At 42.1% G+C, this 23133-nt stretch overlaps 1 protein-coding gene and 1 long non-coding RNA gene across 9 annotated transcripts in view; one reads left to right on the forward strand and one right to left on the reverse strand.

Moving 5' to 3' along the window:
- The window catches only part of ITSN1 (intersectin 1), a 215842-nt gene that overhangs the window by 59849 nt on the left and 132860 nt on the right, over nucleotides 1–23133 (reverse strand). For 2 of the 8 annotated variants that reach the window (XM_072740761.1, XM_025985176.2), the window contains exons 20-26: nucleotides 22304–22318; nucleotides 14006–14253; nucleotides 11736–11895; nucleotides 8766–8971; nucleotides 7928–8010; nucleotides 3879–4045; nucleotides 522–567 (exon numbers count right to left, since the gene is read on the reverse strand). In XM_072740761.1, coding sequence (XP_072596862.1) covers nucleotides 522–567; nucleotides 3879–4045; nucleotides 7928–8010; nucleotides 8766–8971; nucleotides 11736–11895; nucleotides 14006–14253; nucleotides 22304–22318 — 925 coding nt within the window. The remainder of the gene's footprint in view (nucleotides 1–521; nucleotides 568–3878; nucleotides 4046–7927; nucleotides 8011–8765; nucleotides 8972–11735; nucleotides 11896–14005; nucleotides 14254–22303; nucleotides 22319–23133) is intronic. The other 6 variants (XM_072740762.1, XM_072740765.1, XM_072740763.1 and 3 more) reach the window with 3 other exon arrangements.
- Nucleotides 13562–14397, forward strand: LOC140595790 (uncharacterized). Its single transcript, XR_011997666.1, has 3 exons — nucleotides 13562–13686; nucleotides 13800–13884; nucleotides 14260–14397. It is a non-coding gene; the product is annotated as an uncharacterized lncRNA (long non-coding RNA).

Raw genomic sequence — 23133 nt, forward strand, 5'->3', positions numbered from 1 at the left:
ATAGCACTAAATTCAGAGGATGACTGTAATTTTGCATCTTCAAATGTGTACCTGATGAAAACCTCCCTATGGCTTCCAAATATTCATTTGGGGGACCTCTACTTTGTTGCTCTTTGAATTTCTGCCACTATTTATGTCCTGGGACCAAACTGTGCTGTCAGGAGAGGGAAGGAGCTTCCTGGACCTCCCAAGAGAACGAGGATGCAGCAGTCCTATTACTTTTAGAGCTTCTATGCATTACGACTTCCCACCACCCTGCCTGACTTACTTCACAACCCAAGAGAACCTTCTGTCTAGCGGTGTCCCGCCCCCCCACCCCATGTGTGAAGCAACAGCCATCGCTCATAACCACGTACACATTATTAATGGATTCCAAGAAAAGGATAAACTCTGACTGCTCTTAAGAAAGATTCTTTTGTCTGTCTTTTTTAGGCTTCCAGCCCTAATGAACAAAAGGTTGGGAGCAACTATCAATTACATTCAAAAACATTGAAAAATAAGCATCAGGGTTTGCAACTTACCAGGTTTTTTTCCTAAACTCCCTGTTTTCCCAGCAGTTCCAGAGCCCTTAAAACAGAGCAAAAGGTCTCATTTGCATACTGAAGAGTTTTGGTCATGCAACTTAAAAACACGATCAATGATGACCCAAGCCCGATCGAGCCCCTGAAGCCCCCTGGTTCATTCTGGGGAAACACGGCAGCAACTCTATCTCTTGACATCAGATGTGTGTCAGGAAAACATGGGACAAAACGAGTACTTTGAAACACACAGCTTTTACCCTCTTCTTTAGAGAGAAGTGAGCCAAGTAACGTGGCATTGTAGAATCCCAGACGGCTCAGGTACTGTCTGCGTGTAGCACAGGTGCATCCTGTCCCTGAGTCACACCAAACAGGGGGTGCCGGGCGAGGAAGACTGTTAGGCTATGTCCTAAACACTGAACTCATGCTTATGTTCAAATGGTTATTGAATATTTTACACAATAAAACTCCAGAGACTCTGACATCCAGAGCCCAACACCCAGATGTGCTACATAAAATATTAATATTTTGCTACATTTGCTTTACAGCTTTATCTTTTTACTTAAAAAAAAAAAAAGATAACTGAAACAGCACAATGGCAATTCAAACACGCCTTCCCCTATCCCATTCACCTCTTTATCCACAGAGGCAGCTACTCGCCTGTGTATCTTTTTTGCCCAAATCTTACACTGTTTAAACACTGAAATTCCTCTATCAATGCTGGATGCACAATCCATAGAAGCAGACCATATTTTTGTTGTTGCAACGATTCATTGTTCCAAAAGTGCTCTGGGGTTGAATTCCTTTATGGGTACTCATGGAATTTTAAACCAGCTGAACAAGCCAATAGAGACCTTGAGACAGGACAGGGGCCAGACTGTCATCTGTCATTACAAAGTGCTTTATTCTGAATTGATTTTCATTCTTGAGTCCCTATCTGGCAGTAAATTAAGTATTCCAATTAAAACAAAACAAAACAAAACAAAAGGCTTATTAAGAAAGTAAATGACAGTTACTGTAAGAATAAAAACATGCCATTCATCTAAGCCATCATGGTCCCTTTATTTTGGTTATTGAAATTTAATAACCATTTACCAGGAAAAGTTTGAGTTACAATTTTTACTCAGATTATGATTTCTGTATAATATATAAAAAATATATAAAAGATATATAATACCAATCTGCCTTGCTATTTTTATAGGATGCGTATCAAAATAAAGGAATACTAATGAAACAAGATTCCAAATGACCAGTTAACTTTCCCAGTATGGACTTATAATAACTCCCTATAGGCCATAAAAGGAACAAAGGCATTTGGCAACACCCAATGAATGAGTCCAAATAGCTTCAGTGTGCTACCCTGCTTTTTTTAAGTGGGCTCTATGCCCAACGTGGGGCATGAACTCACGACCCCCCCAGATCAAGAGTCACATGCCCTACCAACTGAGCCAGTTGGGCACCCCAGTGTGCTCCCTTTTTAACACCACAGCCAGCACATAAACTAAGACATACTCAGAAGGCCTGGTTCTGTCCTGGCACATATCAGGAATGCAGTAGAAAAGCTGCCCCAGGATATGTGCCACAGCCCTTCTCCTACAGAGAAGGGAAGCCAGGATAGAACAACCTCTCCCATGCCCAGAGGGAAAGCCTGGTATCTGAGGCTGGATCTGGGTTTAGCAGGAAATTTTCCTTATTCGCTGAACTCTGTACCCAAGGAAAATGAAAGAGCTGACTTTTTAGATTTTTCTCATCACTATGAAATAATGTAGCCAAATGTTTGTGCAAAATCTTTAGCTCCGTTGGTTCTTCTGTGGCTCATAATTTAAGGCCATGGTTAAAAAAGCACCTTGATATTCAGCTTACCTTTAAAAATGTCAGTTTCTTTTTTAACTTACTGATTTCAGATTTTTTTTTATAGCAAACTATGATTTATCAAAATACAATACAAGTAATGGTTTTGGTCTTTCAATTGATCCAAAAAGGTAGTCACTCTAAGATTCTTCACGCCTAGCAGTAGAAATTGAGTTTAGTTTTAGTTATTCCCCTGTGACCCCTGGAATATCATCTGTATGATTCTTACTGGATCCGACTGGATTCCTGGAGAAAACCCTAATTCTCCCCTCTCCAGGTCTGCAGAGGACAATTCACTGCTGCATTGGAGAGAAGCACTGTCTACCAGGCTTCTGCTAAATTCTCTAAGGGTAAGCAGACTCATGCAAATCCTTTCCTGGGAGTCTCAATAAGCTGCTCTCAAGACCACAGCAAGGGAAAACAAAACAAAACCAAACCCCAAAACTGAAACAGCTAAAAAGACACTCCCTGAAAAAACAAAACCCAAGCAAAATAAAAACTTGCTTCTGGGCACTGCAGGGAAGGCGAGAAAGGAAGGGGAGGGAGGGACCACACTGTGGGGTCAGGCTCCAGGCTCCCAAAGCAGCTGCAGGTACTAGGGCCTGTGGATCAGCCCAAGGTATACCCTCCTGCTGGCATTCCAATGACAGAGGAGCTCTGTCCACTGGCTTACACCTGAGAAAGCAGGTTTAAAAAAAAAAAAAAAAAAAAAAAAAGACAATTCTTGTGGTTTATTTATGTGCAATGGATCTGTTAAATGACTACATTGATTCACCCTGAAATTCTCCACTAACTTGAAATTGGTCACTCTGAGACAGGCTCCCAATACCCCGGTGGTGGGCTCACCCCACCATTTCATTGAACTCTGCACTGCCTCAAGACCTCTTGTTCTGCAATTGGATTTTTAAGGCCCCGCATAACAATGGGATTCATTTCTGATTCATAAGGAGAACAGCAGTTAGAATAAATTCAGGCCCTCATCAATGGGCCTGAGATTCTAAGGCCTGGTCAAAAGTGTCATTGATCTCTTAAATCTTGTGTCTTCCCAATGTGTAGGCAAAAGCATCAATTGTAAAAACTCTCTACCACCCCACGTTCTGGGGCCAGTATCACCCAAATCCTCTTGTTTTACATGGGCAAAATATTGCTGTGTGTCTTTCTTTGGGTATCCCAGATCAGTGACCCTGAAGACCCAACCAAGAACATTCGCTCTAAACCCTAAGCCAGTCGCATGCAGGAACAGAAATGAGCCCTGAACATTAACTCTCTCAGACCAGCCTCCAGAGAGGTAGCCTCTGCTCAGCCCCAGGGGGTTCTTCTGCTTGTGGGAAGCTTACCCTGCAGCACCAAATGACCAGTTCAAACAATTACAGGGCACTCTGTATCCGCTGTCAAGTTCCCGGAACACAGCAAAACCCATCAACAGTGTTCCACCATCAAATATTGGCGACTCCCCGCCGAGAGAACCATCGCACAGAAAGGGAGAGTAAACAGTTAATGTGGGTTTACCTCTGAATCTTTAAGCCTCACATAGTTAGAAGGGAAGACTCCGGACTTGTCGCCCACTGCTCCTGTCCACCAGTCACCATCTTTCTTGGTAACCAAAATCACATCCCCTTGCTGAAACGTTAAATCGCCTTGCTCAGAACTCTCGTAAGTGTACATGGCAATAAATTCTGGTGGGGAGAAATATTGAGATACGGAGAGAGCTTGATTGTTTACAGAGATCCCAGACAGCTTTGCAAACGCAAGTTTATGAATAAGGAAGTTAGGATAAGATCCATTCAAGAGAAAAGCTTGTCACAGATAAAACAGAAGTGTGGAACATCCCTGGCTGCAAATGCCCTAACTGCACATACAAATTCAGTAACTGCAGACGTGGGAACAATTCTTGGGAAGACCCAGCCATGCGAACAAAAATGCCAACTGCCTGTCTACCGACACCGAGTGCCAGGGCTGAGCTATAATTTCATGTCATCATTTCCTTTGGAGTGAAAATGGTTTTTACATTTACTCTTAGCTAACATTTACTTAGTTGTGCTGAGCACTCATTTGGATGCACTAACACACCAGCTCTTCTATGCACATCAAGTATCCGTGTTTTCGTTTTGAGGGTACCAAGTCACAATTTTGGAACATTTTTAGATACACTATAATCCTTCACGTAAATTAAATAAGACACATTGTTCATTACTCAAGTGCCCGAGTGAAAACTTATGTCCTTTTGTGCCATATACACAGATAGTAGGAAGCTGTTAAAACACAAAATAAAAGATACGTATTATTTAGTTAAAAACAGGCATCTACTTGTCATTCAAGTGCACAAACACGTAGTGAGGACTGATAATAAAAGTAACGTCTACTCAATCCCAGAAAATAAGCAAGCCTTCCTGAACAAGCTGAAAGAAATGTTTCCTATGTTTTATTATTCAAGTCTTAAAGGCTAAGAACTGACTTTCTTTACAGTCTTGCATGTGATGGGGGTGCATTTCAGAGGAAAATTTCCTTTTTAATTATAAAGAGTTGGTTTTACAAAGGCTCAGAAACCAAATCACTCTCAGAAAGATCCCTAGACACAAAATTCTAGACACTATACTAGGTGCAGGATAAGAGATCTACAGAGAGATGAACCTAAGTGTCTTGCTTCCATTTTTTCCTCCATTTTATCCTAGGCCTTTGGGTATTTTTGTCAAAGTCATTAAAAAAAAAAAATCACCTTTTACCCACCCGGAAAGTTCATTTTGGGGGTGGATGAGGCCTGTTTCTCACTAAAACTTCAGATGGAGCCCTTAAATGCAGAGCCTAATGTTAATTAATAGGCAGAAATTGAGTATGGAGGAATGCTTTTGGCTAATTATAAGAGCCTCTGCAGGAGGTACTAATGAAAGCTAAAACAAACACAAAAAGACACAAAGCCCCCTAATGCGTGTGCTAATGTAGGCAGCTCTACAACGTGGGAGAGCCCGCCAAGGGCTGAGTCAGCTTAGGCAGTGCTGGCCTCAGGCTGGAGCCTCAGCCAGGGCCCGGGGAGTAGGGACCCCACAGCAGACACAAGGTCACCCAAATGACCAAGGGAGAACAGAAGACGCTCTGTCTCTAGTCCTCCAGTGTGGCTCACACGCACCTCCACAGTGAACACAGGAAAAATGATTTCCCACACACGGAAATCAAATCTGGCAGTTGTGCTAAGGACATTCTTTTTTCATTAATATGTTCCTTTTCCCGATCTCTCAGTATTCTGACCTTTCCCCCGTTTGGTTTTGCTCTGCCACTTGCCCCTGAAGCTCATGTTCGGCCATTTAAGATAGGATCTTTGGCAGATGGATGCTTTTCCCAGTGATTCCTGCATTGAAAAGTCACTTTCTCAAAAATGGATCCAATCTTTGAAGTGACTTTCAAAGTGCTGAAGAAACTTCAGACGCATGAACTCTGGCTGAACCTACCATTGCACTATAAGATACCAAGGAGACTGGAAAGACTGTGGCTTCGTTTGCCCTGCCATGCACACAGGCATCTGGGAGGCCCCTGTGGGGCTCAGTGACACGGGCCATGGGAGGATGGGCGGGCGATGGCACTCAGAGCCTCCTCCAGAGACAGTTACCACAGGGCACTGGCCATTCCTAAGGGGGCACACTAAGAGCTACCCAAACTGACCATCTGTTTAATCTGGTTTATGTATGCTTTACTTTGAATGTGACTACCTTTAATGCAATATTAATAAGGGGCTCATTGATACATGCAGATAGCTTTTCTCTGAACTTCAACAGCCAAGTCCTCTCACGCCACTCCGGAAGGCCAGTGAGCTCTCTCCTAGTGTTTCTTAATATTCCAGATCATCTGACAATGGATGTAATAAATGTCAGCGGAGATTAGAATCTCCCTTCTGTTACCCAACTTTAAACGTGTGTGTGGTTCACCTGTGACCTATGGATTGAGGCTTCAAGGGACGAGGCCTCTGTACACGTTTCAAAACAAATCGGCGTTCATCGATGCTGCTCCTAGAGGAGAATGCTCACGGCGTTGTTAAGTGGCTCTCCATCAACAACCCAGGAAATGAAGCAAAAAGGAAAAAACACTAGCAGACTCTTACTGACCTTTCTCCTAGATGCTTTATGCAAATTATCTCATAATCCTTGATTGTTACTTTCTACTCGAAGGGGGGGTCAGTAGCCCACTTTACAGGAGAGGAAGTGAGGGCATGGCTACTAGGAGAGAGCCAAGGTATAAACTTCAGCCTTCCGAGGAGACGTCATTGGATAAAACATACTGAATCTGGGCAGAATAGTAATCTGCTTTATATAATATGGACCACACACGTGTTTAAAAAGAGTTTGTTTTTTGTTTTTTTGCCTCGTTCTGCTAAGTGGATAAAGCACTCATTCAGATGACTGATAGAGTGTATAAACAGAACTCTTCTAATGATCGTTTTGGTGGCAATAGCAAAAACTGGATGCAATAAAATGCTGGATGTGTTTGGCAGTGATGAGGTTTTTATAGCTGTATCTATAAACTACAAACATTTTTGCTTCTCAAATTCCTTTGGGGAAAGTAATTTTGTTACCGGGCGTCTGAAATACCACTGAACTTTAATCCTTGCTGTCTCCAGCCAAACAACTGTTTTCATAATTCTTTCACAAGCCACACTTTCCAAGGAATGTGACAATCTCAGGATGGTGAACAGACTAAATAAAACACTCTATCTTCATAGAATTTACTTAAGGAACCCAAGAAAAATTAGCATACAATGGGGTAGACATCTGTTAGCTAGGAATCCCCATCAGACTTGCAGTGGAAAGCCTGTCAAACTACTGGTAGCACTCTTCAATGAGGTGAGAATGGCTACACTGACTGCAGAAAAGACGTGAGATTTTTACCATCCAGAGCCTGGATCATGTGGGTTTTATTTGTTTTAAAGCCCACACCATGTATCAGCATATATAATCCTCAGACTTATGTGATGAAGACCAAGATATAAGGCAATTAATTCTTTGTGTGCTAAACACTCAAAATTAAATTTTTAGGTCTTAAATAATCGGGTGTGCTTATTGACAAGGAACAGAAAAACTGAACTTCTCTGTTTCTTTTGAGGTGGCAGAGATGCCACTGCGATTGCTGGGACAGCTTTACTAGACTGTGTAGTAACATTTTTAAAACAAAACACTTATGTACAAGTCAGAAGAGAACAGACTATAGTAGGGGAAGCAATGACCACAATCCAGCTGCAGAGATGCTCACAAAACTTGATCCCTAGTGACACTGATGGGCCTCTTTCAAACGTCAGAGAGCTTGTGACCAACTATCATTAGAAGATTCGGTTATTATGATCAATGTATCTGATACTATTTTGAAAGTCTCCATGAAGTACTCTGCTTTTGTAAAGATCTAACCTTTCATTTGACCTCAGAGTGGAACACACTGAACATAAACTAATATAGTCTTTTTTTTTTTTTAGTACAGTCTATTTTAAAGTAAAATCCCATCTCATTTCAAACATGTACTGTTTATATTATGTGATCCCCTCGACCCTCCTAAGAACATGATTTGACTCAGGTTCTCACCTTCTCCCGAAACGGCCGGCTTGGCTGCTGGGGAAGCTACTCTCTTTAGACTAGCGGGACTTTCTGAAGAACCAGATTCCATGCTGAAAGAGGTGGGAGGAGAAAGTATTTTAATTTTTATCTTCAAAGACATGAATACAAATGACACTGATTTTCCTTTTTTTTTTTTTAAGAGCTGCTTAATATTTAAAACTTTGAAGCATCTACAGCTGTACAGCTGAAACAGTTGCACTTGGCTAAGTTAAAACACTTAACAGCGCCACAGAGGCATGAGTCTGAGCTGCATTGTTTCTCAGCACTTGCTACATAGCCAACGTATCCATCTAGTTCAAAGCAACGATAGATGCTCTTCCAATATTTTTGTTATTTTTATCTTCTTGAAGCTCCTAACCTGTTTGAACACCTAGGTGATTGCAATAATTGAACTACAACCTTTATGTTAAAGGATCCATGCTATAAGGTTCATAATCCATTCTTTCAATTATTTCCCCAAATGCATTGAGCCTGTAAGTATTCATGTGTATCTGCATAGTACTGAGTACTAGGCATGATCACCAACAAATCCACAAGAATGTTCCAGGCCTCAGAGTAGAAGTCCTTCTTACATAAGTCACTGGAACACAAGATATGCAGGCTTCCACCAATGAAGGGGGGGAGAAAATGACCACTTATTTGTCAGAGGCTGTCTTCTCCAGATACGCACTCTAACTTCTGCAGTTAGAGGATCCAGAAGACACCATAATCCTGCAATCCCATCTGCGAATCTTAATGAATGCAAGCAATAATTTCATGCCCAACATTGTTTTCATCTAACAGAAGCAGACAAACACAAAAATACCTTGTGGATTTCCTTATGGGCCCTGAAATGAGTTTCACGTAAGACTTGGGGAACCAACCCTTCTGACCTTGGACTTCTCCAAACCACCACATGTCTTGCTGTTCCAGGACGGTGATGACGTCATTTTTGTTAAAATTTAAGTGGTTGTCTTTTTTGGCTCTCCAAGGATACAGGGCTTGTGCTTGTAGCCCTTCCACCTTCTCACCCTTGTGTGGAAATACATAAAGGACCTCTCATTACTCTGTGATCGGTTACCGACGCAGGCGACATCAACACTGGCACGAACACTCCTTTCCAGCAAGCACACACAGGCACACACAGCCACAAAGGGCCCTGCTTCAGTGCAGCATGGGTGCTGGATGCTTCCCTGGTTCCTGGTGATCTCTCATTTTCAAAAGGAGAGCCCAACACCTGCCAGCCTATTCGCAGGGGCACTATCTGGCCATCCAGAGCTGCCTCATTAAACAAGCCAGGAGGTCATATTTCTTTTGGGGGACCTGGCTGTGTGCCTTTGACATCTGGTTCTGTTTTAACCCCCAAGGTGCCCAGGCCACTCCCACCATCCCCATTTCCAAATGGATTTTGGATGTTGGGTGGAAGATTCATACCGAAGTGTAGAAATCTTGCGAAATCTCAAAGGATAATGAACTGATAGTTTAGGTGGACAAAGGAAAATATGCCCCACGTTGGATTGTTTGAGCTCCTGTTTTAGAGACCCAGGGGTCTGGCTGGCATAAATCTGCTGTGATCCACTACATACATCTACATGCAAAGAGGGGTTACAAAGAGGAATAAAATGCCACCTCTGCCTCCTCCAAATAATTTAGGCTAAAAGACTTTATTGACCATATGGCACTGGAAAAAGGGACAGTATGGTATCATTAGCAAAGACTTCACAATTAGCGGGCAAGAGAGAGACACACACAATGATATATACCACTTGGCAGAACGAGATCTACTACAAAGAGGCTCCAGCTATTCACTGTGGGAACAGAGAGAAAAGAGGGATGAATTCTACCCAGGGGCCATAGGGACAGTTTCACAGAGGAGGCAGCACTGGAGTCAGGCCTTGAAGGGCGAGGAGGATTTTGAGAGCTAGGGCTTCGGAGGAAGGGCACTCCAGGCCGAAGGCACAGCACAGGCAACGGCCTCGGGGTGGCATACTGCAAAGGGTCCAGGAAGAGGAGCACAATCCTGGGGTGCGTGGAGCCTAGTTTCATGGAGGGGTGCAGTAGGAGATGAGGCTGGAAAGGTAGGGTGAGGCATTTATTATCTTTTTTTAAAAACTGTAACATAAAACCATTACAATATCTTAAGATGATACTAAGAAAATTATGACGTCAACTTTCAAGCATATACGAAAATGGACAGGAACAAAAAGATGATGCTCAAAGGCAGCTCATTTGGAACCAACTTGTACCTGTCTTTAAAAGACATTTTCCTATCGACACTCCTGGGTCCTCACCTTCTCGGACCTTCGAAGTCCCTCCTCCCTTCCATCTCGGCTGCACACTTCTTCAGATCCCCCAGATTCTCTGCCTGTTTTTCTTCCTCGGGCTCGCGGGAGCTCCCCGACCCCCACAGCCCACCAGCTCACAGCCCTTCTGTGCTGTCCCATCCTCCCGGCTGCTTCCATCCATTCCTCTGCCAAGCCTGGGCCCCAGCCTTGTCGACCTTTCCCCACTGACACTTTGGAATAACCCAGCCTGGGGCTGGACAGAGCCTGGACTCGGGGTTGGAACCCCACGTGTGTCACTGATTTCCTGACTTTGGTCAACTGTTTAATTCCCCATAGGACCCAGCTTCCACGTTCTAAAAATTGGATATAAACTATCTTCGCCTACCTAGCAGTCAGCATCTCCTACTCCTTCCCAGGTCGCAAACACATTCTTCTTACCACACTGAATGCTCTCTACCCTGATCACCAACCCCAGTCCCTGCAAAGAGCCCAGCAGGGACAGAAGCAAAGGGAAGAGAACATCTCTGGCTGGGAGCTCCTCCTCTCAGGTGGGGAGAACACACACACATGCTGCGGATTTTCCATTTTCTTACCCTGTTCTCTTTTTTTGAAGATCTCACATGTTTCCTCAGAGCTGATCTATGTTCTTACTGCCTGTCGCATGGGACCACCTGGTGCCCTACCTTCACCCTGAACACACCTAAAACTGAGCTCCTCTCTCCAACTAAAAATCATTTTCTCTCTGTGCCCTCCTTGTTTCTCTCGGAGGTCAGATCCTTCTCTCAATCCCAGGCTGCTTTGCTTTCCTTTGGCTCCAACAGGAGTGTGACTCCGTCCTGCTTAGCTGTCGCTGCTGCCCGATGTCCTCTGCTGGCACCTCCCCATGCACCTGCTCAGAGCCTGCATGCCTCCTGTTGATCCCAAGTCAGAGACTGTCCCTGACCCCCAAATGCCTCCCACATGGGCATTTGCTCTGTCTGGTTTGATTAATGTATAGATATTTCATTCCTTTATGTTCATTGCATTAAGTAAACTACTGCTTTATCGTATGGAGTAGTAATATTCAGAATAACGATCCTTTTAGAAACACCCTCTTAGGAGGGCACTTAAGAGTTTCCCATTCACCTGTAATCAAGCCTTTCCGATGTATATTTATTGGTCTCCCCAGATCGACAGGCCTAAGTTTTTCCTGAAACACTCTGGTCTCCTACGTTAAAGCCTCTCCTCACAGCATTTGCTGTCTGACGGCAAGCCCATTCTACTTCCTAACAAAATCTACCCATGGTATAAGATACTACTTCTTCAGCGAAGCTTCCTGGTCAACCTGTGCAGGAAATTACCCTCCTCTGAACTCCCCAGGCTCCTTAATGCTATTGGGAAAATGTAAACTGAATCCACACTGCCACCTGACCCAGATACACAGAAATAACACTGTCGATAAGCACTTGGCCAAATGTGCTCGTACTGGGTACTGCATGCTAGGTCTTCACACTCCCACTGACTGCTTTTACCTGGCCTAAAACGGGAGATGGAGAGGAGCCAGTGGCCGTGGCTGGAGTAAACGCTGATCTCTGCCTTAGCTGGCCAGCACTGGGAACGGTGAGCGAGGGCTGGGCTGCCCATGCGTCCCAGTTGTCGGTTTCTGGCTTCTCATTCGTGCTGGTGGGCCACCTGGAAGGAAAGTTTGCCACCATGAGAAGCAAGTACTTTCTATGTGCCAGCTTCTCACCTACGGCAGGTGTAAAGCCAGTGCGTTTACAGGGCTTTCTAAAGATGAGAAACAAGACAGCAACGAGCCTCAGACAAATTACAGTAGTTGCTCTAAATCTTCATTTCCCCATTGATAAAATGGAAACAATATTCTGTCAATTTGGTTCATTAGAAGGGTCTCATGAAACATGGGATAGGGACTCGTTGCAACTGTACCAGAGAAGCATCCTCACATGCCATTATTGTCACTGTTAAAAATGATAGTGCAGCCAGCAAAAAAGACGTAATACACCACATAATAAAACATGCCAGCTTGGCAGCTGGCACTTAACACCATTTCTCTGTCTCCTTCCACCCCACAGCAAGCACCAGGCCACATGCCTAGCCACCAGGGTAATGACAAGCGGTATCCTTAAGGCAACCAGTCGTGCTGGGTCTCAGGGATGGTTTTAATTTTGTAATTTTTATAATGTTAATACATCTGTGTGAATGCAAATATAAATGTAATGTACTTTTTGCATCTTTATAAGACATAAACATATTTGGAAATCAAAATAATTCCTTTGAGGGGTGCCTGAGTGGCTCAGTCGGGTAAGCATCTGACTCTGGCTTGGTCATGAGCTCACAGCCATAGGATCCAGCCCCATGTTGGTCTCTACATGGGGTGTGGAGTCTGCTTAAGATTCCCTCTGATAAAAATAAAAATATAATTCCTTTGTTAGATGGTACATCCTGATTCTGGGTTTGGAAAATAAGATGTCCGTGATTAAAGCAGGAGAACCGCACATCACACATGTATTGCAGAAGATTCACAATGACCGGATCCACAGCAAAAGAAACTCCTAGAAAACATGGTGTTTGTCTTCTATGTTAGTCTGAGCTTCAGTTTAAAAAAAGCCAGAACTTTTGAATCAAGATTAAGACAGGAAGGGAGTCTTTCAACTTGGAATCATGCTAATGGAAGGCTACTTTTTAACAGAGATTAGATAGGGAGGACTTTTCTTAGCACCTGCAACCGTTTGTATGAAAACAGGAATATGTAAAACTTGCTATTCCTTACATCCTTCCCTCTACTTCCTGTGCCCCTGGTCACCATGCTCCTTCCTCTACTCTATTTAAGCCATTTGATCTTTCTCTAGCCTTACGTCTTGACTCCTTGCCTACTATTTGTTTCTTCTGAATAATGATTAGGCTTGAAAAAGAAAATTAGGGGCACCTGGATGGCTCAGTCGGTTAAGCATCTGCTTTCGGCTCAGGTAATGATCCCAGGGCCCTGGGATGAAGCCCCGCACCAGACTCCCTGCTCAGTAGGGAGCCTGCTTCTCTTCTCCCTCTGCTGCTTCCCCTGCTTGTGCTCTCTTGTCAAATAAATAAATATTTTTTAAAAAATTAAAATAGTTCTTACTCAAATCCCTCCTATTTGAATGCTCGTATGAACTACTTTTAGACGACTGCACACATAGATCACAGTCCTCTACCTGGAAGCGTGGGCAGCAGTTTCCTCCATCATTTCAAACCTCTGCTTACACACAGTTTTTAATGCCATTTCCTGATGACCAGGGGTGCGGCCAAGAGCACACGTCTCTTCACTTCCCAGTACAAGACCGATGACCGATGACAGAGGAAAGTTTTAAAGGAAACAGCTTTCTATCTTGTTCTAAACCACATGACTGAATTCAATTTCTGTTTTTGACCAGCAGAAAAAGTGCTGCTTGCATGCAGGAAACAACTGTTTGCTGACTGCCCTGGATGGTAAGTGAATTATTATTAGAGAATGATATTTCTCCATTTCTTCCACAGGAAGGAAAGATAGAGACAAATTACTGAATGCAACACGATGACAGGCTTGACTTCGTTCCTCCCAGGACACACCAGTGCGGAGCAATGAGAGAATGAAATCCAGCTCCGTGAATGTAATCCAGTGTGCCAGCAGAGTGGTCAGAGAAAAGGGTAAGGGAAATGAGCCCACTCCTTAATGCCAGAGGTACAGCCCAAACCCATAAAAGTACTTTAAAAAGATTACTGAGCAAGGAGATCCAAAACCCCTCAGAGATGGCGTGCCTACACGTACGTGGAGCTGAAGTCAGCCCAGCTGTTGGGGGTCGTGGAGGGCTCCGGAGCGCTCACTGCCACCGGAGCGGGGGTCTCACGCACAGCCAGTTTGGGCGCAGGGGCAGAGGTGAGGTCGGGCCCGGGTTTGACTGGAGCGGGCACCTCGTTTTCTGGGATTTTCTCTGCGTAGTTAGCAGGGAACCATCCCGTCTTTCCTTTTAATTCTCCTCCAAGCCAGCCCGGTTCTCCAGTTTGGCTTTCATCCACCTGCAGGGAAAGTCACAAAGTTTAACTTGAAAAGTGGCCCTACATCAACCCCTCAAGATACCAAAGGGCTCTACCAGGACCAAGCCCTGAGCCAACGACCCCATCGGACTGATATACCCCACGTACGCCTCTTCACCCTCTTTTAGTCTCTGTATCCAGGGAAATGAACCCTAAACATGAACCCTGAACAAAGAGTTTGTGTTGTAAAGGTTTCTCATTCTTTCTGCTTTTTAAGTACCTCCCCCCTATCCTTTTCTAGCAACAGCAATTCAGATAGAGCTGAAAGTCCTCAGGCCCACAGTTTACATTTTTAGAGTGACTCTGAATTGAAAAGTGATTGGAGACACTCCATCACTCGGGAAGTCATGTAATTATTAAAAAATAATTTGACTTGGGTTTATTATTTAAAGCTTAATCAGTACTCTAGAAATCTCTAATAACGGAGTAGTATTTGTTTAGCACAGGGATCAGAAAGATAAAAGCACGGTCTTAGATGGTTTCCACGGGAAGCCAAGCTGATGTTAAGCCATTTAAAAGCTCCATAGATACATGATGAGAAAATCAAAGAAATAATTATTTATGGCCAGTCAACTTTATTAAAGTCCTATGTTGTTCTTTTATACAAACTTAACTTTAATATTACAAAAGTGCACAGGAGAATTCAGAATTCTGCTGTTTAATTCTAATTTAAAAAGATCATTCAGAATCACCAGAAAGGTTCTACCTATCTTTATGAGTTACCCCCACTATTTTATGAGCAACAGGAGGATGACTTTGGAGGAAAATTATGTTCATTCTTAGAAAACCATTTTCATTACTGTATCAAATATGGGTCTATCAGAGACCTTCTCTTATTCTTATTCCTTAATATATGCTGCCTGAGGAGGTAAAACGTTGAACACTTCATCAGACATTAATGTTGCTTTTTAGAAATCACAGAAATGAGTAGGGAGGATCTTAATAAAGATTTTGGGAGGGGGGGAAATGGGCAAAAATATCAGCTTCCTAACTCATTCAAATATATAGTAAAAAATAAATACAATAAAATAAAAAATAAAGGCCCAAACCATAGAACCAAACATCTACTACCTGTATTCAGTGCAGAGTAAGTGTAATGCTTATTAGCATACCTGAATTTTAAGCGTACTTGGGGTGGGGTGGAAAAAGCGGAATACATGGCTTACCACTTAACTCTACATCTTATTCACAAAACGTTCAATAAGTAGAAGATGCCGGCACTCTGCTCTACCTTAGGGGAGGGACCCTTATTGTCAGGGGTAAAAGCAATTTTTGAAACTGAGAATTCTCCAGAAAGGAGTTCCCCGAGATAAAGAGCAATATTGCTTCAGAGCTGCTATTTTTCTCTTTGCAGTTCTGATATTCTTACTAACGCTTACATCAGATGTGAACACATTAGCCACTTTTCATTCAACTCCCCCACACTGTTTTGTGCTTACGTTCCTTTTTCTGGGCAGCCCCAACTGTTTCTCTAGATGAGGATTTAAGATGACATTTTTTTCCAATAGGATTTCATGCTGAATGCAAACGGCTAAATGCCTTTGTTTCTTCATTTATACTTATTGGTGATATTATGACACATTTAAATATTGCCACAGCTTTGCAGTGGGAACAGCTGTTTCTAGGCCAGATTGTGCAGGGGAGGGGCTCCCCAACTCCTCGGCAGGTTCAACAGTCACGCTCCCAGCCGCCCTCTCCACTCATTCTATGACCCCAGGTGATGTCAGGCAGGAGTAAGTGAGGAGCTTGAGCCTAATTCACTACTGTGAGCCTGACACAGTGACTTAGCCTCAAGACTGAGACATGTAACAATCAAGGGTAGGGCTCAGCAATTAGATTGGTCTAGTCTGAATACTAGATCTACCATTTATTAACTGGGTGACTTTGGGCAACTTTCACCTCTTGGTGCCTCAACTTCTTCATCTGTCAAATGAGGATAACAGTACCTGTCTTATTATGGTAGCAATGAGAACTGTGAAGTATTTAAAACACTGCCTGGCATATGACCAGTGTTTACTGATGTATTTTTATTTTTTATTTTATTTTTTAAAAGATGTTATTTGTTTATTCATGAGAGACACAGAGAGAGAGAGAGGCAGAGACACAGGCAGAGGCAGAAGCAGGCTTTATGCAGGGAGCCCGACGCGGGACTTGATCCCGGGACTCCAGGATCACACCCTGGGCTGAAGGTAGGTGCTAAACCACTGAGCTACCTAGGGATAACCTGATGTATTTTTAAAAGCTATCTCTCCTGGGGCTCGTGGGTGGTTCAGTGGTTGAGCATCTGCCCTTGGCTCAGGTCATGATCCCAGGGTCCTAGGATCGAGTCCCACATTAGAGTCCCCTGCAGGGTGGCTGCTTCTCCCTCTGCTTATGTCTCTGCCTCTCTTTGGGCCTCTCATGAATAAATAAGTAAATAAAATCTTAACAAAAAAATCATAAGAAGAAGGAGCTATCCCTCCTGTTGTCCTGCTCTGAATTTGTACTAGAGCTGTCACTTGGGCTTTTGTCCCATTCTAAGAGCCTGGTCTTTACCCTCACTTTAGGTAACAATCCATGGTTCTCTGTATGGGGTATTACTTTGCTCCAGGAAACTGCCTGGGAGCCGGGCCCTGTGACTTTGCCTTCTTTATCAGCAGCAATCCTTTAGAGGCTGGAGCTCAATCCTTGATCGTGGCCTGTCTGGAATGTCTACTGGTCTATCCATGTAGGACCTCCTCAAATGTCAACTGCTTTACTCACTTATATCCTATGTTTTACGGTCATTCTCTTGAGACAGAGGGTCTTACCTGGCTAATAAGACTTCTGGGACTGATATATGGAATTGGCTCTGAAACTCTGAGGAAAGGTCCTGCCCTGTGGGCAGGTCTAGTTTGTACCCCAGGTAGCTGCTCACACCCAGCCCTGTTCCCCTGGTAAGAGAGAAAAACATGCTTCACTGCTGAAAGGTGTTTGTACACTTGGAGGCAGAGAAGGTGCCACATCAGCCTCTTATCTCATCCTTCAGGGTAATAGTGAAACTAGGGTTTCCGTTTTAACCAAGGAAATTCACTGGTCAATTCTGACCAAAAAATGGTCTTAATTAGCTGGTTTTGTTCTCATAGGAATCCATTCGTTTTAATGAGTAACTTAATTTTAAGATTCAGAGGATATAAGAAAAATTCACTCGGAAACTAAATTAACCACTTAGAAAAAGCACAGAGGTTCTCATATGAAAAGGAGAACTAGAGATGCCTGGGTGGCTCAGCGGTTGAGCATCTGCCTTCAGCTCAGGGCATGATCTCAGGGTCCTGGAGTAGAGTTCCATATCAGGATCCCCAGAGGGAGCCTGCTTCTACCTCTTCCTATGTCTCTGCTTCTCTGTGTCTTTCATGAATAAATAAATAAAATCTTAAAAAAAAAAAAAAAAAAAAAGGAGAAATGTATTTCCTGAACTAAGGAAACTTTACCCAAAATGCCAATCCAATTGTGGAAAAACAGTACAGAAGATCAGGATAGAACAAGAAGAATTAGGCATACAAATTGCAGCACAGCTGGCTAGCAAGTGAACTTTAACATACAAAAAGTAGATTCATCTATTGGTGGCTATAAGTCAGGGGGATCTGAATGATTAACAATATTGGTCTTGCTACAATTTCATTTGAGCAGCCCCACTGCACCACCTCAAAGCATTTGGGGTCATTCTAGTAGTATAGTCAAAAAGGGAAACCACAGGGCAGCCCCGGTGGCGCAGTGGTTTAGCGCCGCCTGCAGCCCAGGGCATGATCCTGGAGACCCGGGATCGAGTCCCACGTCGTGCTCCCTGCATGGAGCCTGCTTCTCCCTCTGCCTATGTCTCTACCTCTCTCTCTCGCTCTCTATCTCTCATGAGTAAATAAAATAAAAATCTAAAAAAAAAAAAAAAAGTGAAACACAAACCCCAGATGTTGTGTCCATGTCTCAAGTATTACAGATCTACAGACTGTTAATATACATGGTATGCTGGGAGGCTTGGATGCAATAGTCAAGTGCACATAAGAGCCATGAGGTTCAAGTACATATGGCTGAAGCCTGATAATATTACATCTCATGGCTGCGCGATCCGTTAGGTAGCATGAATATATCTAAAATCTCTGACCTTGTCACAAAGAAGCGAAAGAGAAATTTCCTCTCCTTTCACGAGCATGACGTGGAACAAGGAGAGCAAAGAGATTTAAACTAGGTACCAACTCAGAGCAGGTGGTGTGGCTGCTGAGATGTGCTGAGGAGTATTAGGAGCAGCACGTGGTTCACGCAATCGACAGTTTAGAAATAAAAGTTTTCCCCAAAACTTCTGGAAGTTACAACACTAAAATTGTTTTCTAAAGCTCTAATCTGTAGGTCGTCAAATTTTTCCTCCGTTGTAACCGCTCAACTCTGCCCTTGCAGCACAAAAGCAGCTGTAGGCAATATGCAAATGAATGAGTCAGGCTGTGTTCCAATAAAACTTTATTACAAAACAGGCAGTGGGCTGCATCTGGCCCACTCCTGGAATCGAATGTGTATTGGTCCCTCAAAACAGTGAAGATACTATTGTTACAAAACATGCCCACCTCAGATGTTGAGGTTATGGAACTCAAAGGAAGGCAAGAAAGAAAAGGTACTGACTATAGAAAAGAAAAAAAAAATCTCAATCAAGAGAAAACAAGGAAAAGCAATGAATTTAATGTTACAAGAATAACACCAAATTAGAAGATCAACAGAGTCAAATGAACTGGCTGATGGCTGACAATCGCTAAAGAAGTGTCCTTTTTCTGAGATATTTCTAAGAGGATATGTTTCAGAAATGATTTAGAATTAGTCTTGACAGGAAAAAGCCATTAGGATAGATCAGTGGTTCTCAAAAGTGACTGCCTAACAGAACCACTTGGAGAAGATTTTGAATCCTGTTTATGGAGTAAAGTTCCCAGAGTCTCTAGGGGTGAGCCCTGGAATGCTGATTTCTTCTGAGCTCCCTGAACAGTTCTGATGTACTCAGTCCTGCACCATCCAGACCTGCTGAGTTACATGATCAGCCTGTGCTCTGAAGACAAACTTCAACAAAATGGCAGTGAGCAAAGGTCTTTTTTTTTTTTAAAGTAAGCTCTACACCCAACATGGGGTTTGAACTGACAACCCTGAGATCAAGAGTCGCATGCTCTTCTAACTGAGCCAGCCAAGAGCCTCTCTTCTAATTTTTAAAGTTTTTCCCATACATTATGGATGGCAAATTTGATTTATTTGCCCTCCAAATACCGGAACCTCCAGATCAGAAGACAGGCCATCAAAGTTCACAGCTGTCAAGGTCAAACTCAATTAAGAAGCTTCCATTAGGACACCTGGGTGGCTCAGGGATTGAGCATCTGCCTTTGGCTCAGGGTGTGATTCCTGGTCCTGGGATTGAGTCCTGCATCCAACTCCCCGCAGGGAGCCTTGCTTCTCCCTCTGTCTGTGTCTCTGCCTCTCTCTGTCTCTCATGAATACATAAATAATTTTTTTAAAGATTGTATTTATTTATTCATGAGAGACACACAGAGAAAGGCAGAGACACAGGCAGAGGGAGAAGCAGGCTCCATGCAGGGAACCTGATGTAAGCCTCGATCCCGGGATTCCAGGATCATGCCCTGGGCCAAAGGCAGGCGCTAAACCGCTGAGCCCACCCAGGGATTCCCCACTATAAATAATTTTTTAAAGAAGCTTCCATGAAGAAGGTCTTCCCTGCATATCAGTCCATTCTCATTCCTTTCCTCTTAAATTCCTAGCAAAGTTAGAAGGATTCACTGAGAACATCAGACATTGTCTTTTCAAAGTGTTTCTCTCTACTTTCTAAAAAGATTTTAAACATATGAATGGCAGATATAATTTTATATTTCTTATATTATAAACAATATACACTGAGGGGGGCACTTGATGGGATGAGCACTGGGTGTTATTCTATATATTGGCAAATTGGACACCAATAAAACATAAATTTACAAAAAAAAAAAACCAATATGTAGAACAGGACACTATATGGTACGAACTTTTTTTGTTAACCGTGGGGGAAAATATTTTTGGACAAAACTGGACTGGTAGTTAATTTTTTTCAAAAAAAAGAAAAAACATTTTAAAGTTCCCTCCAAGACTGCCTACGTTAAAAAAGGAAAGGTTAGGGGATCCCTGGGTGGCTCAGCAGTTTTAGTGCCTGCCTTCGGCCTGGGGCGTGATCCTGGAGTCCCGGGATCGAGTCCCGCATCGGGTTCCCTGCATGGAGCCTGCTTCTCCCTCTGCCTGTGTCTCTGCCTCTCTCCCTCTCTCTCTCATGAATAAATAAATAAAATCTTAAAAAAAAAAAAAAAGAAGAAGGAAACATTAGACTTCTGAAATCTAACCAAAATAGTCTGCTAATTTTCAAAGAAGTTTGAGAAATCTGAGAATCCAATGATTACTGTGCCCACAAAAATAAGTGACCTTTTGATTATTCCACCAAGAGATTGATAGTAGTCTTCTACTACATATGTTCACGATGTTTCTTAACCTCAAACTTCAGGGAATAAAAAAATTATTACTATCACATGTCAATTTCCATTTTCTGTGCTGATTGTTAACCTCACGAAGATAATATAGTTGAATGCCATTTGGGGTATAATGCTGCACTGTGTAGTAGAAGAAGACATTGCCGCTATTCCTTTGGCAAGCCAGTATATTATGACCAGCCGCACATTCCATACTTCATTACATATTTGGGATGTCTGAGATAAAACAAACACCATTCCAGACCTGGGTATTCATTCTGTTATACTTGTCAAAGTTGGAATTATTTTTAGCATTTCTTTAAAAATTACAAATGTTGGCCCATTTATAAATAATACAAATGAAAATACAAAACTACAAAAAATTAAACATAAAAGCCCCTTCTTTACTGCCCAGCAGTAACCAATGTTAATGGTTTCGTGTCTCTATTTCAAGACTTTTACCACACACATAAAAACATTCACATATACACACAATTTTTTAAGCAAAATGTAATTATACTGTACATATTATTTCTGCTTTTTCTTTTTTTACTGGTGAGCTTATCTGTATGTGTAGATCTGCCTTTTTTTAACATCTTAATCATACTGTTTAGCTATATCATAATTTATTTAAGCATTCCCTGACTTATATGGCCCCCCCTTTTTTTTAACCAAGATTGCAGTGTACATTTGTGTACACACAAATTTGTGCATATGCCAAAAAACATAGGAAGAGTAACAGAATTTCTGGGTCAAGGGGAGTAAGAATTTTTAATTTTAATAGGTATTGTCAAATTGCTTTTCAAATAGCTTAGCCAATACAACCATGCTGACAGTGTGCATTTCATTTACTTTCCTACACTCTTGACAAAGCTAGATATTACCAAATCTTTAAACTTGCTCAGGTGAGAAGTGAAAAATGCTATCTGGTTTTTTAACTTACATTTCCTGATTATCAATGAGATAAAACCTCTTTTTGTATATTTTAAAAATCATACACTTTCTTCACGTGCCAATATCTCTTCATATCCATGGACAACTTTTTTAAGTTTTAGGTTTCTTTCATATTAACTTTTAGGAGTCTTTATGTTTTGCAGTATACAAGTTTATTTTATATTGTCAAATCTGTTCATTTTTATCATTTATGGCTTCTGGTTTTAACTCAGAAAGGCATTTCTTTGCTAGAAAACTATTCCTATATTCTGCTTAAAAAAATTTTTTTTTATTAAATTTATTTTTAAGTTGAAACTACTTGGAACTTATTTTTGTCTGTAGCCTGAGATGGAGACTTAACCTTATAATTTGCCAAATACACAGCCTTCAAGTCAGTCCTTAAATGGAATCTAGCACAGAGAAATCTGGTACACAAACTTTTATACCTCTATTTTGTTTTTTCTTAAGCACAGCCTACTATACAAACTCAAAACATATTTTTACTGCCACGACAACACCCAAAGATATGTGTACTTACACAGAATTAAAGTGATTTAAAAGAAAACATTTAATAAGATGCAGACTTCCTGACAGTTACACAGACTTACCCATTCCCCTTTAACCTCCACCAGGAAAGCAAAGGTTTGAAAGCAAGGCAAAATATGTTTAATGAATGTTTTATTTTTACAGCACATCTAAACTCTATTCATCTAGTCAAACTGGTGGTTAACCAGCTATTTTGAGAAAAAAATACCATTGTAACAAGACTATGTTTCCAAAAAATAGCAATATTTTCTCATTAAAGTATAGAGATCATCTATAACACTTCCTTACTGTAATATCTGTAACACTTCCTTATCTCATCTCAAGAAGAGAACACTACTTTCCTGTACATTGTGTTGCAACAAAATCCAGTTTCAAAAACACCGGGCTCTTTTTTTGTTTCAGTGTTAAAAAAGACTTTGTAATGAGGCCCTCTGAGGTCACACTGTACTCTCATAGGTTTTAGATTCCTGGTTTGGTATTTTTATATATTTTAAAACAATTCATAGGCTTTACAAGCCATGGTATTTTCAAAGATGAGGCAGGACAAGTAAAACCACTTCAGGCCTTTAGAAAACAGCATAGGAAAAAGTCAGTGGTGAAGAAGGTGCCTTACAAAACTGTCTGTGTGTACAGAGTGCTGTGCCCACACCAAAGAGAAACCAGCAGTTCTTTCCGTAAAGAATGAGTAAGGCTGGCACCCAGGCATTCACAAACTGTTTGCTGAGTGAAGGCTGGACTGTATTTGAAGAGGGTTTGTATTGTTACGGGGATTCTGACTTCTAAAGAATCTGATATTTGGCCTTGAGTCCCTATTTCAAGCCCATAATAATTTGAGAAAAAAAAAAAAACAGAAAAAAAGGGGAGAAAGGATTGAGAGCTCTGAATATTGAAC

Source organism: Vulpes vulpes, chromosome 15, assembly GCF_048418805.1.
Source record: "Vulpes vulpes isolate BD-2025 chromosome 15, VulVul3, whole genome shotgun sequence".
NCBI classification, from domain to species: domain Eukaryota; kingdom Metazoa; phylum Chordata; class Mammalia; order Carnivora; family Canidae; genus Vulpes; species Vulpes vulpes.